The 19,966-nt window shown below is 31.6% G+C and overlaps 2 protein-coding genes across 2 annotated transcripts in view; both read right to left on the bottom strand.

Moving 5' to 3' along the window:
• Nucleotides 1-12,971, bottom strand: part of LOC148953480 (uncharacterized) — a 55,401-nt gene extending 42,430 nt beyond the window's left edge. Inside the window, exons 1-5 of the mRNA XM_089087975.1 lie at nucleotides 12,856-12,971; nucleotides 5,658-5,962; nucleotides 3,854-4,005; nucleotides 2,344-2,627; nucleotides 1,324-1,540 (exon numbers count right to left, since the gene is read on the bottom strand). Of these exons, the coding sequence (XP_088944101.1) occupies nucleotides 1,324-1,540; nucleotides 2,344-2,627; nucleotides 3,854-4,005; nucleotides 5,658-5,923 (919 nt within the window). The 5' untranslated portion in view covers nucleotides 5,924-5,962; nucleotides 12,856-12,971. The remainder of the gene's footprint in view (nucleotides 1-1,323; nucleotides 1,541-2,343; nucleotides 2,628-3,853; nucleotides 4,006-5,657; nucleotides 5,963-12,855) is intronic.
• Nucleotides 12,972-13,604: 633 nt separating this feature from the next.
• LOC148953479 (uncharacterized) overlaps nucleotides 13,605-19,966 on the bottom strand; it is a 10,199-nt gene continuing 3,837 nt past the window's right edge. Inside the window, exons 2-6 of the mRNA XM_089087974.1 lie at nucleotides 19,128-19,279; nucleotides 17,363-17,646; nucleotides 15,482-15,698; nucleotides 14,297-14,434; nucleotides 13,605-13,654 (exon numbers count right to left, since the gene is read on the bottom strand). Coding sequence (XP_088944100.1) covers nucleotides 13,605-13,654; nucleotides 14,297-14,434; nucleotides 15,482-15,698; nucleotides 17,363-17,646; nucleotides 19,128-19,279 — 841 coding nt within the window. The remainder of the gene's footprint in view (nucleotides 13,655-14,296; nucleotides 14,435-15,481; nucleotides 15,699-17,362; nucleotides 17,647-19,127; nucleotides 19,280-19,966) is intronic.

Raw genomic sequence — 19,966 nt, 5'->3', positions numbered from 1 at the left:
GATCACTAGAACGTTGAAAATGTTTAGCAGGTATTAAATGTATCTTGCATTAAATGCATTAGATTTATGTTGCAAATTGCCTATGGTTTAAACTAAATTTTGGATTTAATTATTTTTGAGATCAATTATATAAAATATAACACATTTCTTTTTATTTTTTTTTCTATTCAGGTTTCTTTAGATCTCTTTTAAGTACTTGTATTTCTTTTTTCAATATGAATATTGTAATACTTAGTGAATTGTATATTTCATAATATGCTATTATCAAGCTTTGTTTCTTTGTTATCAAGCTTTGTTTGAGACCAAAAAATCTTTTCTATAGATTTCTATGATAACATAATGTGTTGTTATTAAGCTTTGTTTCTTTGTTTTAAGCTATCAATTATTGTAACACTAAATCACAAATGATAATGATAATAATAATTAATAGTTCTTACCTAATTCGCAAGTTCCTTTGATCAGAGTTTGTGGAAAAGGACATTTACACTGGAATCCGATTTCATTGGCTAGGACTGTGCAGACTTGTCCAGGAGAACATGTATCATCAGTACAAAGGCTTGCATCAATTTGTATCACTAAAAACAAACTAGTTAAATACATTCAGGCTACATATTAAATATTGAATGTTACATAGTACATATAACATGTTACAAGTAACATATTACACAAATACTACATATAAAATATTAATTTTAAACTACGTTTAATACAATCTTATTCAATATAGAAAATAGCACTGTATAAGCAATGTTAATAAGGCAATTCAACTAACGAACTACTTTAAATATTATAACATGAATTATACAAAAAAGTAATTAAGATTAATAGCACAGGACTCAAAGTTTTTAATATTAAGAAGAGAAGCTATTGATTATTGATCCATTATACTATAAAGCGCTGCGATTAACATTACTCTATATAATTGAAGGTTCTATATAATATATATAATTATTGCAGAAACAAATTTTCTACCCTACTCAAAAAGTGGCGGAAAGAAACTCTCTTTTAAACCCTAAGAAAATTGACAGTTTTTCCGGTGCTATGAATTTTCATACAAATGTAAAAATAATATGTGAATAACACCAAACGCAATAAGGTGTCCCTATAATATACATATAATTAAAGCACCATTCTTGGTAAGCAGTGAGTGGAAGACTTCCTGGTCAAATGATTAGGAAAGAAAGATGCTCTTTTCGCTGAAATATTCTAAAATTTCGTTTATTTTTCAAAAATTTCCCAGCAAGATTTCTCATATTTGGCATTGGTAAAAAAAAATAGTTTACATCAAGAGAGATAATATAAGATGAAACCTATATATCTTACCTTTATCTGAAATGAAGCTAGAAGTCTTAATTGAAACGTCTATTCCTGGTACGGTCAATTCTAAAATTAAATCCAATACTGAAAAGTCACTAAGCGTCAAGGAGACTTTTGCTTCAACTCCTCCACTACTGCTTCCAATTAAGAAAATCACTTGACAAACACTAACATCTAGGCGACTGATGCTGAATATAAGTTGATCCTTCAAGACCGTGTTAAACTGAAAGAACAAGATTGAAACATATATATATATATATATATATATATATATATATATATATATATATATATATATATATATATATATATATATATATATATATATATATATATATATATATATATATATATATATATATATATATATATATATATATATATATATATATATACTTAGTAAATTACTTAGTAATATGATACTTCGTAGACTGAGAGATGCCGTAGACAAAGTCTTATATATATATATATATATATATATATATATATATATATATATATATATATATATATATATATATATATATATATATATATATTTATATATATATATTGTGTTTCAGACATATAAGAAAAATAACAAATACGCAACCGGGATATTTCTTTTCGGAAAAAAAATGGAAAATACCACATTTTCTTAAGGTAGAAAATTCAAACCTCTAAAGTAAAACTATCTGACATGCTGAAGTTGATGGTATAATTTTTATTGTCACTTGCCTTTTAAGGAGTCTTTTCCTCTTTTTTTGGAATCAGGTAAATTCTTTCAGGCTTGTAGCTTCCGATGGGTTATTTCAAACTTAAAGAATTTTCTATGTCTGAAATCAAAATCAAAATCAAGTTTTTCTTACATATATATTGATGTCCAGGTTCTCGTTTTAGTATTTCTATTATTATTAGCCCGAATCATTCTTTTTTCCCGCTCATTACAAAAAACTACTGCACTAGTTTACAGATTTAATCAACAAGCCAAATTTAAACTGATAGAGTTAGCTGGAGAGAAAGTTTGAGATAGAACAAAATTATTACCCAAGTTGTAATTTTTTCAATAAGTAGTAGGGACTCTAAAGACTTGATAGTCACAAAGGAATCTGACCAGTCAACACCACTGAGCTCCAACTGGTACACTTTTGTTAAGAGTAGTTCTTGTTCTAGGATTGAGATACATCCCTTCGGCGATGGAACCATTGGAAACTGGCATCTACAGCTAAAAAAGCCCAAAGACAAGTCCTTATTGCAAGTGGCACCAAGAAGAAGACACTGGGCAGCATTTTCATCTTTGGAACAAGGATCTATGGCTGCAGCTTTTATATCTAAAATAAATAAAAAATTACTTCGATTACGGATTAAGTAACTTTATTCAACTTGTAAAGAAAAGAAAAATAGCCTTTAATTTCGTTTTTAATGGCTAAGAACGATTATTTAATTGTATTATTTAACATTTAAATTTAAATAGCCATAGTAACTGAATCATCGAAAAAAACCAATTGCATCGTAGTGACATTAATATTTAGCAATACTTATTATTATTTAACCCGATCTTTATTCTATGGAAATTTATTTTCAAAGTAAAAACAAACTCACACCGAAGAGATGCATGAATGCAGAGGAAAAATTTGCAGTGATTAAGTAATGTGGTTACTTGAATTTATATCTTTAAAATTTCTAAAGATTTTTTCAAAAGCTTAATTTTAGATCACTGTCGCTAGCACTGTTTTTTTTTAGAGCCCGTAGACCCAAAAGGGAATGGATATATTCTATTGTTACAAACCCCAACAATTTGCACTATTTTTCCTATCATCTGAAACCCCATCTAATAACACAAAAACTCTAAATATCAGTATAAACTATCCTTGTACAATGAAATCCACTTCCACAATGCTAAAATTTCGAGCTAGAACAAAACCTGAAGGAACAGATCTCTACCCCAATTTTACTTGTATTAACCTCAACAAAAGGCAATTAAAAAAAATTACTTTGTGTTATTTGATAGAAAAACGTAACGTTCATAAGAACAATTCAGAAAATAATATTCATACAAAAATTCAGGTGAATAACCTTCAGACAAAACATATTATTGGTAGTTATTTTGTAGTGAGCTGACTATTTACTCGTATTTGTAATGTTCGTGAGTCCAATGGCTTCTACCTCGCCCAAACTTTAAATGTTTTTTGTATATCATTCACAAATCTTGCTCATTTAGTAAGAGAACTGACAATATCTAGCCAATATCCATCTTCAACAAAGAGTCCCCCTCCTCTAAAGACAATTGTTTCTGTAAACAAATAATAATAATGAATAAAACAAGGAATTCAACAATGTTCTACCGATATACAAAATAGAGATAAAATATATTTAAATGGTACAAAAAATATTCCAAAAATAAATTAAAAATATAGTTTTATGCATTTCTTTTTCTATAAGCAAAACAATTAATAATCAACTATGAAACTTTCGATTTTTATAAGAAATTGTAGAGAAATCATAAGCCTTCCTTCATAAAAAGTTTTTTTTTGTAGAAAAAAAGTAGTAGTCTTACCGATGCATCCTCCGATGTACGGTAGAAAACCTATAGGACAACTACACTCGAAATATCCAGGCTGATTGATGCATGAGGCAGGTTCTGCTCCACAAGCATTTGACTCTTCACATTCGTCAATATCCAAACAAACTCCCTCATTAGCAGCAAATCTCGAATAAAAAATAAAATAAATATTAAACAAAAACATTTTTAATAAATTTCGAAATAACATTTAGCTTACGCAGATGGCTTTAATATTGAAGTAAAATATTTTTTATGATTTTTACATTGAATATTACTCAGGCTTGGCCTTAAGAAAATGAACACAGGAAAAAAGACTACAGTTAGCCCTTTCTGGGAAACCGACGAAACAGTGTTTATAACAGAACAATACAAATAATTTTATTCCCCGGTTGAAGCATGCCAATTCTATTTATGTAGAGATTAAATTAAACAACTAGTTGTTTCAACTGAAAGTAAGGAGCAAAATTAAAACTTAAACAGAACAGAAATATATTACGTATATTTGGGGGTTCACCCACTAGTCAATACGTCGCTTTTTACACTAAAGTTCAAATTTTGTTCAAATTCTTTAAGGATGACTCCTGAGTCACAAAGACCGTTTAATTAGAACTTAACTAGAATAAGACCGTTTAATTAGAATTCGAACAAGGCTTTGTACCATTTAATTTAATTAGAATTTAATTAGAACTTTAGCATAATGAGCCAGGTATTGTTGAAGGGGTGAAACCCTTTATATAGATAATAATTGTTTTTTCGTTTTAAGTTTTAATGTTGCTCCTTACTCTCTTTTAGAAAAACTTGTTTTTTATTTAATTTCTTATTGTTTCTTAAATAATACTGGGAAATCTGGCACACCCTTCATGGAAAATTTCCTTCCGCCATGAAACATTCCTCCATGGAAAGATATTTCCACGTGACCCCCCCCCACCATGGAAAATACCCCTCTCCTGAAAACTTCTGTATACTTTGCAATAACCTATATAATATGTAAACAATGGGCAAAGTTCGCAACCTGCACACCTTCCTCTAGGGACTGTGGGGGATTAAGGCATCTTCAAAAACATGGTTATTGGATTTTTCGACTACGCTGAACAAAATGGCTATCTTAAGATTTTGATCGGGTGATTTTGGAAAAAATAAGCGTAGAAAGAGACCTAGTTGCCCTCCAATTTTTAGGTGACGTAAAAAGCACACTAGAACTTTTAATTTCCATTCGAATGAACCTTCTCACGATATTCTAAGACCATTGTTTCGATACGATTACCCATGGAAAAAACAAAACAAATAAAAACAAATAAAGACCCATCCGCTATATTTCTTCTGACAAAAAATAGAAAAAACAAAATTCCACATTTTGCAGATAGGAGCTTGATGCTTCCACAGTAGGGTTCTCTAATGCGCTGAATCTGACGGTGTGATTTTTCATTAAGGTTCTGCGACTGTTAGGGGGGTTTTCCCTGCTTTTCAAAAATAAGGCAAATTTACTCCTGCTCATAACTTTTGATCAAACTTATATATTTGAACTCAGTATAATAATTCAATTATTTTGATGTATCTATTGGTGTCAAAATTTGTTATTTTAGAATGTCGGTTACTATTGAGCCGGGTCGCTCCTTACTTACGGTTCGGTAGAGTGAACTGTTTCATTTATTTGTTTATGCAAAATGACCTTTAAATGTTTCTAAGCCACCATAAAAGCTCAATCTAGACCACGTTTTATGCTGGAAAATATTTTTTCCAGCATAAAAGGCCCGATAAGAATCTAAACGAAGATATTTTACAAAAAAAAGTAACCTACCCCTTACTGCAAGTACATTTCAATACTGAGTTTGAACAAACAGCAAATTCATCTCCTCCAGACTGGCATTTAGAAGCATCGCAAGGTGGCTGGATTAATTTGAACTTCAGGGTAGTGAAGTCTAACTGCAGAAGTTGCAATCCTGGTCCGTCTAAAACATCTTGACCACTAAGAACCGTTGATGCAATTTGTAGATTGTCTGCAGCTGAGATTGATATATCACTTAAAATTCTCAAATCCAGTTGCACACGTGAATTCAAATTCATAATAGAAATTGAAAACTGTTCTATACCATAGTTTCGTATCTACAAATATAAAACCTTTTATCAACCCAAAGTGTATAAATGAATTAAACATAATTTTATTCCTATCCACACAGAGAGAGACCAAGAGAGAGAGAGAGAGGAGACAAACTTTAAAAGAAAACTAGGAATCGTAGGAAGAGAAAAAATGGAATCAAGCTGCAAAGCAGAATTTCTTCAGTATAAAGAGGCCTCCTTAGGTTCTGGAAAAAGAGGCGTACTTTCACATGTCTTCAGTCAGTCATTGACTAGTTAACACAAGAGAGTTATATTGTACTTTTTTTTGGATATTTCAACTTAGATACTTGGTAAATTTTCCATTGGCTGATTTCAGCTCTACCTTTTTTTGATCCCTCCCACTATCATCAGTCGCTGCTAGACATTCATACACACAATGTGTGCGAACGTATTGAGCCAGACAGATTTTGCTTTTTGCATTTTGTCATTATTTGCCGAAGTTATGCACGTGGAAAGCCGGGCGGTTGCTCAATTTAATTATTACAAGCTGTGGCAATGCACAATTACGCGGGTGATGCCTGTCAAAGATGACCGAAGTCATTATGAAGTTTGCTATTACAGAACTGACGAAATTAAGATAGTGACGTCAGAGAATATACGGGCGTACGTAGAGAAATATGAAGAAGCGCTGAGAGAAGGAAGAAAAAATTTTAAGTGAGCGATAAGGCTTTGTACGGAGGACTCGGAAGGTTTAGCCGAAGAGTTATTTTAGTCGGTTAACTTGATGCAGTCAGAAATTGTAAACTTTCGTGACGTAAACAGGATGAAATTCGTAGGAGATTGGAAGACCAGTGCAATAGATTAGGGAGTTCTTCGGTGACACAGATTAAGTCAGATTTTCTTGATACTGTTACGCAAGCTGTCTATGAGGCGATTCATGTACAAATCAAGTGTAAATTTGAACTGATTGAGAAATCACTTGGGCATTTGCGATCAAGAATTGTCCAAAATGGCCCAAAGCTCCAAAAGCTTGAAATTAAGCTGGATGATATCAAACTAGTCTTCTCTACTAACTAAGGTCATTGTATCTGGGATATACTCTCCCGTGCGTGATTTACCTCACCTTGGTGGGAAAGTATTAGCTCGACTTAACAGTGAAATGGGACTCAATCTTGATAAATCCGTTGTCAAGGGTGCAAGGTGTTTGGGAGGTGCCTCGGAAATAAAAACTCCGATTGAACTTACATTTTTTACTGAGGCATCTGCAGATGAAATCTTGCACAATCGCAAAAATTTGAAAGGTTCCCGAATCTATGTAAATGAGGCTCTAACCAGGGAAAGGCGAGAAATCTACAAGCTTGCACGCAATAAGTTTGAATTGAAAATGTATGGACTTTACGAGGTGTGGTTTATGTCAAGTGCGGTTCGCAAATCATTCCGTGTAAAACGATTTCCAACGTAGTTCAGATTCGCAATGTGTCATATGAACCTGTCGTTTAAACTATGAAGTTGTAGATTTTTATTTTCTTTTATTTTTGGTTTATGGATCGTTTTTAGTGTTTTGTTGATTTTCGTTTTAAATTAGATAATATTCTAAATTAAGCTACCGGAAGTGATAAAGATATGCCTTATGTAAATAATCTACCTGAATTTGATTATTCTTCAGGCGATATTCTTCAGGCGATACTCTATTTGATAAAACCAAAAATTGTGACTTTTCGATCCAATCATTAAATATAAATGCCCAGGGGCTTCAAAGTGCATTCAATGAACTGAAGCTCTTGCTTGCATCTAGTCCTATAGACATTGCTGAATTTTGCGAAACTTTTTTGTCTGCTAATACACCCCTTACAATATGCGATCTGCCTGGGATGAAGTGTATTTCACGTACAAGGTGTCAGAACGCGAGAGGAGGTCATATGCTGTATATTAGTGATGAGTGGTCTTTTAGTATTCTCAGTGATTTGTCTGTATTTGATGAAGGGTTCTGTGAGACTATTTTTGTTGAAGTTTCACAAAAAAAATAATTTATTATTATATTATAACAGACCCAAAAATTTATTTTCTGGTCTGTTTATGGACCTCCGTCGGGTAACCCAAAAAGATTTTTTGAAGTTTTTGAACCGATGTTGAAAAATCTGGAAGCGTTGAAAAAACCTGTTATTATTTCGGGTGATCTTTTGATCTTTTGAATCTCGATGTTGGAAATAATAAGGAGTTTTTAAGCATGATGTTGTGTTCTAGTTTTCTTCCAAGTATTTCTCTGCCGAGAAGATTACACAGCTACATTAATAGATAATATATTTTTCTCTCCTGTTTTATTTGATGCTGAAAAATTGTCAGTAATTTTGTCTGATATATCAGATCATTTTCCAGTGTGTGTTCTTTTAAATTTAAATAATAATAATAAACAACTTCGAGATTCAACAATGGATAATTCAAAAAAGCGATATACATGGATTAATTGTAAAGTCCTACGTCATTTAATTGGTGATCATGATTGGAGTTCGGTTTATGGCTCAGATGACGCAAATGCGGCGTTTTCAGATTTTATTGATCAAATGATGCGACTGCGGGAACGGGCTTCTTCAACGTGAGTTTTGCATGGGAAGTTTGCGTAGAAATTTGACCCATGGGTTACTGAAGGTATTTTGACATCGTTAAAACATAAAAATAGAAAATTTTGAGAATTATTTAAAATTACAGACACCGTAGTCGTTTGAAAAATTCAGAGTTTATAGGAATAAGCTAAATTAAATTATCAGAGATTAGAAGAGAAAATATTATAAGAGAAATTTTTTGGAGTATAAATCAGATATGAGAAAGACATGGCAATTGATAAATGAAAAGATATGTCCTCACAGTCGTAAAAGTACTAGTGTTAATTGCCTTGTTTAAATGGTGAAAATGTTACAGAGCCAAATTAAATTTTAAATGCTTTTTGGGATTATTTCAGTAATATTGGTTCTAGACTTGCATCGACTATGAATATTCAACTGAATACCGCTTTTGTTCCAGTTAATGAGCAACATGCAGAAATTCGTTTTCTTTTTCTGAGACTGTGCCTCATGAGATTGAAAAAGTTATTCTGAAGCTTAAAAGGAGTTTTTCTAAGGACGAATTTTTGGCTAAAACCGTAAAGCAAAGAGAGTCAAACATTTCACCCTTGATGGCACATATTTTTAGTCTATCACTTATGCATGGGCTTTTTCCTGAGCTTTAAAAAAACAGCAAATATTATAGCATTACCTAAAGGTGGGAGTTCAACTGACCCTTCAGATTATAGAGGCATTTTTCGACTTTCGATTTTCAGCAAAATTTTGGAAAAATTTGCAAATAGTCAATTACAAAAATATTTATTTGATAGTAAGATATTACACAAGTCTCAATATGGTTTTATAAAAGGAACAGGCAATTCATGAGCTTTTACTAAATTAATTAAAAAAAAAAAATTTCCACAAAATAAGTTTTTCAAAGAAAAGTAAAGAACTCCATTCAATAAAAAATGAGCAAAAATAAAATCAAATAATCTACCAAGCTTGAAACTATCACAAATCAGCATCGATAAATAAACTAAACCCAAAATGAACAGAAATTATGATAAATACCAAAGTCAAACTCAACACGAGCAGAACAAGAGTAGATCTCAAAACCCCTCTGCCTTCCCAAGGTCAGAACATAATTTGTACTTTACTTTCAACTACGTTGAACAAAATAGCTATCTCTAAAATTTGATTTAAAAAGTTTGGGACAATGGTGGGCGTGAGAGGGGGGTTAATTACTCCCCAGTCACTTTCGACTATTAAAAAGGGCAATTTCAATTTCAAATAAATGAGCCCCTTTTGAAATTTTTACAACGACTTTCTATATAAACCTTATATGCCCCCAGGGCATAACTTACAACCCTTCCACTGAGGGTTCTGATGGGGTTATCTTCCTAAAAGACCTAATTTCCAGAAATTTTGACTACGTTGAACAAAATTGATATCTCAAAATTTTGATTGGATGTGTTTAGGGCAATGGTGGGCGTGAGAGGGGGTTTAGTTGCCCTTCATTCACTTTCGAGTACTAAAAGGGCACTAGCCCTTTCAATTTTCAATTGAATGAGCCTTTTTGATGTTTTTACAACATCGCTTTCTATAAAAACCTTACATGCTTTCAGGGCATAACTTACAGCCCATGCCCTGGGGGTAGTGGAGGGGATGGGTTGTCATCTTTAAAAACCTAATTTCCAAAACTTTCAACTACGTTAACTAAATGGCTATCTAAAAATTTTAATAGGATGTGTTTAGGGAAAAGGTGGGCGTGAGAGGGGGGTTAATTGCCCTCAAATCCCTTTCGACTATTAAAAAGGGCACTAGCCCTTTGAATTTCCAATCGAATGAGCCCTTTTTCAAGCTTCTACGACAAAGATTTCAATAAAAACCTTATATGCCCCCAGGACATAACGTATAACAGTTGCCATGAAGACTGTGGGGAGAGTTTCTGCTCAATGGTATAATTTCCTGAACTTTAAACTGCGTGGAACAAAATGGTTATATAAAAGTTTGGAATGGATATGTTTTAGGAAATGGTGGGCATGGAAAGGGTGTTAGTTGCCATAACTTAAAACCCTTGCCCTGAGGGTTGCGGCGGAGTGTCCTCCTCAAAAAGTTATTTTCTATCTGGAATTCAATTACGCTGAACAAAATGGCTATCTCAAAATTTTGATTGGATGTGTTTGGGGGAATGATGGGCGCGGGGGGAGGCTAGTTGCCCTCCAATCGCTTTCGATTATTAAAAAGGGCACTATTCACTTGAATTTCCAATCGAATGAGCCCTTTTCGAAGTTTCTACGACAACTCCTTCGATACAAAGTGCCTGTCGAAGAAAAAAAACACATTGTGACTACATCGTTATTTACTTAGGCAGTGCTAGCCCGCTGCCATGCTATTACTGATTCACTAGATGAAGGTCAACACGCTTTGGCGATTTTTCTTGATGTCGCCAAGGCGTTTGACAACGTATATCATTCGTTGCTTCTTTCTAAACTTATGTCTCATGGTTTTCCACGCAAGCTATTAAATTCAATAGAAAAACCGAAATTAAATAGAAAAAACCCTACAGTTAAGCAAGCCTCCAGAAACTTTTGTTTCAGCCTTAGCAGAACATATTTGGTTTCAACCAGATCATTTTGTACAATTTGATGAGGCCTTAGCTATTTCAAATTATAAGGGGTACACTCAATGGGCGAGAGAAGCCATTGAAATTAAAAAACATATATTTGCGAACCTTTCAATAAATAGGGACATATGTAGTTTAAATATTGACCCAATTTATGATAATCTTCTAAAGAGTGAATCAACAGTCAATAAGGGAATTAAGATTATAAATACTCACCAGGGGACTGTTTTACCTGCTAGACCAAAACGAATTGCTTCAATAATATCCAATAAAAGGATTATTTCGCAACAGAATAGTTAAATTAATTTCCATTTTTTTATTTTTCCGCAGTTGCTCTGGTGTTCCCACTGAAGTAACTCCATATTAGCATCTTTTCCCTACGTGGATCAGTTTGCGCCAATTGTATATTTTTTGTTTTGGTGGTGGTTTTATTGGTTTTTTAGCTTTAACGTGTTTTTTTTTATCTTGTTCTTCTTCTGTCTTTCGTGCTGAAGATTCCTTGTTTGAGATACAGGTGAAATATCCGCGTTGTTTTGCATTTGTCTTTTCTTTTCTCTCCACTGGCCGCAGTCTCGTTTGTTTTTTTTTTTCATTGATATTTTTCTCTTAGTTGGTTTTTCTTAATGAAAAAAATGCCAATATATGTTATTTTCTTGAACTGGATCAGTAGTGTCAGATAGCTTCTCTCTTTTCTTGAATGGTCTTGAATTAAAACAGGTAGATCAGTTTAAATATCTTGGGATTATTTTAGATGAAAATTTTTCATTTCATAAATATCTTAAAACACTATCGTTAAAAACTTCCCGAAATATTGGCATGCTATCCGTCTTCGTCATTTCTTTCCTAAGGCTATTCTAAAATCTATTTATTATTCTTTCGTCCACCCATATTTTCTCTATTGCATTTCGGTATGGGTATCTACCTTTTCGTCTGTTTTCAAATCTCTCCAAATGTTTCAGAATAAAGCAATGAGGATTCATTTTAACGTTGATTGCAGATATACAGTTAGACACCTATACGGGACTTCTGGAATTTGTTCTTTGGACCAACTTTATTTAATTTCCATATCTAGTATTAGTCACTATAGCATTTCCGTATCTAGTATTTGTCATTATCAAGATAGTAATTTACCTGAAAAATTTTCCGGCATTTTTTCAACTAATTCTCAATTTCATAATTATCCTACTGCACATCGTTCAGACTTTTCGTGCGAAATTTTCCCAATAAAGAAAGCAGGATTCAGCATCTTTACAAAAATCTGGAACTCAATTCCAGCATCAGTTCGAGAATGCAGCAACAAGCGACATTTTCTAAGACTGGTGAAGAAATATCTTACGACACGTTAAGCATTTTGTTTATTATGGTTTTCCTTTTCGTTGTTGTAAAAATTAGTTAGAAAATTTAGTTAGAAGTTAGAAAACTTGACTGTGTATTTTCTTTGGCCAGAATTTCAGCGCTACAGTATGCCTCCAGGCCTATGCGCTGTTTTATTACATTTATTTATGTATTTGTTACAAATCAAACATTCTACTCTACGCAACCATTGATTAATTTTGAAGGACATTAAATAAAAAAAACAAGTTTTTAAAACTGAAAGTAAGGAGCGACCTTAAAACTTAAAACGAACAGAAATTATTCCGTATGTGAAAGGGGCTGTCCCCTCCTCAACGCCTCGCTCTTTACGCTAAAAAATTCCGTTTTTTAGAGTTTCGGTTACCATTGAGCCGGGTCGCTCCTTACTTACAGTTCGTTACCACGAATTGTTTGATACTTACCGCTAAATCAATCGCAGTAATTAGGGTGATATATCCTGCAGATGTTGGGTCGTTGTAGTCAGAAATCCATTGATTAGTCAGTTGAATTGAAATTTTCTGCTCAACAAATGTAGAAAGAATTGGGTCTAAAAAAGAAGTATATACAATTATTGTTCTAAGATGAAAAGTACTGATATCTGGAAAGCGTATTTTCGTGTCAACTTTTAAATACATTCTTGATAGAGTTGTATAATAAAAACAAGTTTTTTCAACTGAAAGTAAGAAGCAACATTAAAACTTAAAACGAACAGAAATTATTCTGTGTATGAAAGAGGCTGTCGCCTCCTCAACGCCTCAATCTTTACGTGTATAGTTCTAACTTCGATAAAGTGCTCTAAAAACCAAAGTGTGTGCAACTCATATTCAGGATATTACCCGCATACGTAAGTAATGACACCTCTAAACGACTGTAAATACAGGTGGACTCAATATCACTTAGGGATGGAATAAGGGAACTAATAAAAAGCGTGGGGGAGGTAAGACCTCCTTGTCTAATGCGCTTCAGCACATTAAAAAGCTCTTAGCCACACTTCGTTTTGGCAAGAAGATATTTATATATGTATCGAAGACATTTTATAACTGAGAAGTATACCCTTCTCTTTATAGATTTTACCAAAATCTGGGCAAAAATACGTGAATTAAATGCTCGGGCTATATCCAGTGTGCATAGAAAAAAAATTTTGAAAAGGGAAAAAAGAGCACACTTACGATTAAGCACACTTACGATCTGAAAACTGAACTGATGCGCAGGCAGAGAACTCTAAAAATAATAGACTCAAATATTTTAAAAGAAGCACAAGAAATGTTTATAGGCCGATACTATCGACAATCATCGAGATGTATCCCTTTTTTGGGTATAGGCGTTATCTGGGCAATACAAAACTGTTGAGGTACAATACCAGAAGAAATAGACATTTATAAAAGTAATGAAAGGATGCTGCGACAGAAGATCACTAGAACGTTGAAAATGTTTAGCAGATATTAAATGTATCTTGCATTAAATGTATTAAATGTATCTTGCATTAAATGTATTAAATGTATGTTGCAAATAGCCTTTGGTTTCCACTAAAGTTTGTATTTAAGTATTTTTGAGCTCCCTTATAGCAAATGTAACAACCTTCTTGTTCTTTTTTTGTCAATGCGTTTTGTTTTAGCTATCTTTTAAGTAATTGTATTTCTTTTTTCAACATGAATCTTGTAATACTTAGTGAATTGTATATATCATAATTTGATATCATAAAAGTTTGTTTCTTTGTTATCAATATTTGTTTGAGACCTTTTCTATAAATTTCTATAATAACATAATGTGTTGTTATTAAGCTTTGTTTCTTTGTTTTAAGCTATCAATTATTATAACACTAAATCACAAATGATAATGATAATAATAATTAATAGTTCTTACCTAATTCGCAAGTTCCTTTGATTACAGTTTGTGGAAAAGAACATTTACACTGGAGTCCTATTTCATTGGCTAGGACTGTGCAAAGTTGTCCAGGTGAACATGTATCATCAGTACAAAGGCTTGCATCAATTTGTATCACTAAAAACAAACTAGTTAAATACATTCAGGCTACATATTAAATATTGCATGTTACATATTACATATAACATGTTACATGTAACATATTACACACATACTACATATAACATATTAATTTTAAACGACGTTTAATACAATCTTATGCAATATAGAAAATAGCAATGTATAAGCAATGTTAATAAGGCAATTCAACTAATAAACTACTTTAAATATTATAACATGAATTATACAAAAAAGTAATTAAGATTAATAGCACGGGACTCAGGTTTCTTCGCCCAAAAGGATGAAATGTCTATAAGTTCGATGCGTAGAAGAGCATTTGTTATTCAGTATTATCATCTCTTTCTCGTTTTTTGTGCTGATAGTTTTTAATATTAAGAAGAGAAGCTATTATACTACAAATCGATGCGTTTAACAATACTTTATATAATAGAAGATTTTATATAATAAATATAATTATTGCAGAAACAAATTTTCTATAATTATTAAATACTGCATGTTACATATAACATGTTACATGTAACATATTACACACATACTACATATAACATATTAATTTTAAACGACGTTAATACAATCTTATGCAATATAGAAAATAGCAATGTATAAGCAATGTTAATAAGGCAATTCAACTAATAAACTACCTTAAATATTCTACATAATAAATGTAATTATTGCAGAAACAAATTTTCTACCCTACTCAAAAAGTGGCGGAAAGAAACTCTCTTTCGAACCCTAAGAAAATTGACAGTTTTTTCAGTGCTATGAATTTTCATACAAATTTCAAAATAATATGTGAATAACACCAAACGCAATAAGGTGTCCCTATAATATAAATAGAATTAAAACACCATTTTCGGTAAGCAGTGAGTGGAAGACTTCCTGGTCAAATGATTAGGAAAGAAAGATGCTCTTTTCCCTGAAATATTCTAAAATTTCGTTTATTTTTCAAAAATTTCCCAGCAAGATTTCTCATATTTGGCATTGGTAAAAAAAAAACAGTTTACATCAAGAGAGGTAATATAAGATGAAACCTATATGTCTTACCTTTATCTGAAATGAAGCTAGAAGTCTTAATTGAAACGTCTACTCCTGGTACGGTCAATTCTAAAATTAAATCCAATACTGAAAAGTCACTAAGCGTCAAGGAGACTTTAGCTTCAACTCCTCCACTACTGCTTTCAATTAAGGAAATCACTTGACAAACGCTAACATCTAGGCGACTGATGCTGAATATAAGTTGATCCTTCAAGACAGTGTTAAACTGAAAGAACAAGACTCACACATAGTATATATATATATATATATATATATATATATATATATATATATATATATATATATATATATATATATATATATATATATATATATATATATATATATATATATATATATATATATATATATATATATATATATATATATATATATATATATATATATATATATATATATATATATATATATATATATATATATATATACAATTCTAAAACTCGAAGACTTAGCATTTTAATAATCTCAACAAGTTTCAAAGTGCTATACCTCTTACACTTTAATTTACAAAAATCAACAATTCAGAATCTACATACTTCTAGCAATACAAATTTTTTGTCAATTTCAGCATTTTACGACTTAAAATTTTTGGCGCTCCACCATTCAATGATTTTATATCTTAAAAAACACAACTTTATGTTAATTTAAGAATTCTAATACTTCTAATTTTTACAATTCGGAACTTCAAAGTTTTCAGTGTTCAAAAATCTCAACAAATGTCAAGCTTTAGTATCTTAAGAATTTGGATTGTAAGGATTGACTACCCCTAGCATTCAATTCTTTCATGAAACTTACTAAATTTCGAAATAATTATAATTCTCAAATATTTTATATTTTGACAACTTCAATTTTAGAAAAAACACATCAAAGTCTACAGATTCACAATTATTAGAATTTATTTTCTGCTTTGGGTTTAGTTTCTTTCCTACTGTTTGAGTTTCCTTATTAAACTATGGTGTGTTTTCGTTTTATAATTTCTAATTATCCTGACATGCTTGTCCCTGAGACTAAAATTATAAGTTGCAATTTTTTATAGTTGGTCTCGGTTTGGTTAATGGTTTAAAGCTGCCGATGACGACTATTTTGGATTGGTTTGGTTTGGTTAAGTTTATTTTTTATTTGTGTCAATTCATATCCAGATTTATCTATGTACAGAAATATCCATAATCTTGATCTTTGTTGCCTTTGCTTCTTATGAGGAAGTGTCTCTGTTTAAATTCCTTTGGTAATTGTTCAAGTCCAGATTTACCGGAGTTCAGACATATGTTGAATCTTGATCTACGTTGACTTGGCTGCTTGAGAGGAAGTGTTTCTTTTAAATTTCTATGATTATTATGGTAATCATATGGTAAATTTCTATGATTATTATTCATATCCAGATTTATTGTGTTTCAGACATATAATAAAAATAACAAATAAACAAATACGCAACCGGGATATTTCTTTTCCGAAAAAAAAAATGCAAAATACAACATTTTTTTAAGGTAGAATATTAAAACCTCTAAAGTAAAACAATATGATATGCTGAAGTTGATGGTATAATTTTCATTGTCACTTGCCTTTTAAGGGGTCTTTTCCCATTTTTTGGAATCAGGTAAAATCTTTCAGGCTTGTAGCTTCAGATAGGTTGTTTCAAACTTAAAGAATTTTCTATGTCTGGAATCAAAATAAAAATCAAGTTTTTTCTTACATATATATTGATGTCCAAGTTCTCGTTTTGTAGTTTATATTATTTTTAGCCCGAATCATTTCTTTTTCCCGCTCATTACAAAAAACTACTGCATTAGTTTACAGATTTAATCAACAAGCCAAATTTAAACTGATAGAGTTAGCTGGAGAGAAAAATTTGAGACAGAACAAAATAATTACCCATGTTGTAATTTTTTCAATAAGCAGTAGGGATTCTAAAGATTTGATAGTCACAAAGGAATCTGACCACTCAACACCACTGAGCTCCAACTGGTACACTTTTGTTGAGACTAGTTCTTGTTCTAGAATGGAGATACATCCCTTCGGCGATGGAACCATTGGAAACTGGCATCTACAGCTAAAAAAGCCCAAAGACAAGTCCTTACTGCAAGTGGCACCAAGAAGAAGACACTGAGCAGCATTTTCTTCCTTGGAACAAGGATCTATGGCTGAAACCTTTATATCTAAAACAAAAAAAAAGTACTTCAATTACGGAATAAGTAACTTTATTCAACTTGTAAAGAAAAGAAAAATAGCCTTTAATGTTGTTTTTAATGGCTAAAAACGACTATTTAATTATATAATTTAATATTTAAATTTAAATAGCCATCCATTTTTTTTTGCAAATAGTAACAGTATCATCGAAAAAAAACCAATTGCATCGTAGTGACATTAGTATTTGGCAATGCTTATTGTTATTTGACCCCATTTTTATTCTATGGAAATTTAGTTTCAAAGTAAAAACAAAGTCACAGTGAAGAGTCGCACGAATGCAGAGGAAAAATCTGCAGTGATTAAGTAATTTGGTTACTTGAATTTATATCTTTAAAATTTCTAAAGATTTTTTCAAAAGCTTAATTTTAGATCACTGTCGCTAGCACTGTTTTTTTTAGAGCCCGTAGACCCAAAAGGGAATGGATATATTCTATTGTTACAAACCCCAACAATTTGCACTGTTTTTCCTATCATCTGAAACCCCATCTAATAACACAAAAACTCTATCTATCAGTATAAACTATCCTTGTACAATGAAATCTACTTTCACAATACTAAAATTTCGTGCTGACCTGAAGGAACAAAACCTGAAGGAACAGATCTCTACCCCAATTTTACTTGTATTAACCTCAACAAAAGGCAATCAAAAAAATTACTTCGTGTTATTTGACAGAAAAACGTAACGTTAATAAGAACAATTCAGAAAATAATATTCATACAAAAATTCATGTGAATAACCTTCAGATAAAACATATTATTGGTAGTTATTTTGTAGTGAGCTGACTATTTACTTGTATTTTTAATGTTCGTGAGTCCAAGGGCTTCTACCTTGCCCAAAATTTAAATTTGTTTTGTATATCATTCACAAATCTTGCCCATTTAGTAAGAGAACTGACAATATCTAGCCAATATCCATCCTCAACACAGAGTCCCCTTCCTCTAAAGACAATTGTTTCTGTAGACTATCTTCCTTTGGAAAAATCTTTCTAGTGTAAAATTTGGCTTACAAAGGGAAACAAAGAAAAATAATAATAATGAAGAAAACAAGGAATTCAACAATGTTCTACCGATATATAAAAATAGAGATAAAATATATTTAAATGGTACAAAAAATACTCAAAAATAAATTAAAAATATGGTTTTATGCATTTCTTTTTCTATATGCAAAACAATTAATAATCAACTATGAAACTTTTCATTATTATAAGAAATCTTCTTGTTTCTTCAACCAGGAATATTCTTATTTCTTCTTAAAATTATTGGTAGTTCTTATGTTGAGTAGACTAGGTTTTAATCTGTCTTATGAATCTAGGATTATATAATGAATCTAGAACCCCGTCCCCTGTAAAATGTAATAATTATTTTGTACAGAAAACATAATTGTAGAGAAATCATAAGCCCTCCTTCATAAAAAGTAATTTTTCATCTAGAGAAAAAGTAATAGTCTTACCAATGCATCCTCCAAGGTACGGTAGAAAACCTATAGGACAACTACACTCGAAATATCCGGGCTGATTAATGCATGAGGCAGGTTCTGCTCCACAAGCATTTGACTCTTCACATTCGTCAATATCCAAACAAACTCCCTCATTAGCATCAAATCTCGAATAAAAAATAAAATAGAATATTAAACAAAAATTTTTTTAATAAATTTCGAAATAACATTTAGCTTACACATATGGCTTTAATATTGAATTAAAATATTTTTTATGATTTTTACATTGAATATTACTTAGGCTTGGCCTTAAGAAAATGAACACAGGAAAAAAGACTACAGTTTGCCCTTTCTGGGAAACCGACGAAACTGTGTTTATAACAGAACAATGCAAATAATTTTATTCCCCGGTTGAAGCATGCCAATTCTATGTATGTAGAGATTAAATTAAACACCTAGTTTTTTCAACTGAAAGTAAGGAGCAAAATTAAAACTTAAACAGAACAGAAATATATTACGTATATGTTGGGGTTCACCCCCTCGTCAATACGTCGCTTTTTACACTTAAGTTCAAATTTTGTTCAAATTCTTTAAGGATGACTCCTGAATCACAAAGACCGTTTAATTAGAATAAATAGCTCTTTTCAAAGTACTAAGACAACTTTAGCATAATGAGCCTGGTATTGTTGAAGGGGTGAAGCCCCTTACATAAATAATAATTGTTTTTTCGTTTTAAGTTTTGATGTTGCTCCTTACTCTCTGTTGGAAAAACTTGTTTTTAATTTAATTTCTTTTCGTTTTTTAAATAATACTGGGAAATCTGGCACACCCTTCATGAAAAATTCCCTTCCGCC

The sequence above is a fragment of the Artemia sp. Qi Xiang Cuo genome, chromosome 4 (assembly GCF_049724085.1).
Source record: "Artemia sp. Qi Xiang Cuo chromosome 4, ASM4972408v1, whole genome shotgun sequence".
Lineage (NCBI taxonomy): Eukaryota > Metazoa > Arthropoda > Branchiopoda > Anostraca > Artemiidae > Artemia > Artemia sp. Qi Xiang Cuo.
Note: the sequence above shows the minus strand (reverse complement) of the source record. Positions and strands in the feature narration are given on the sequence as shown.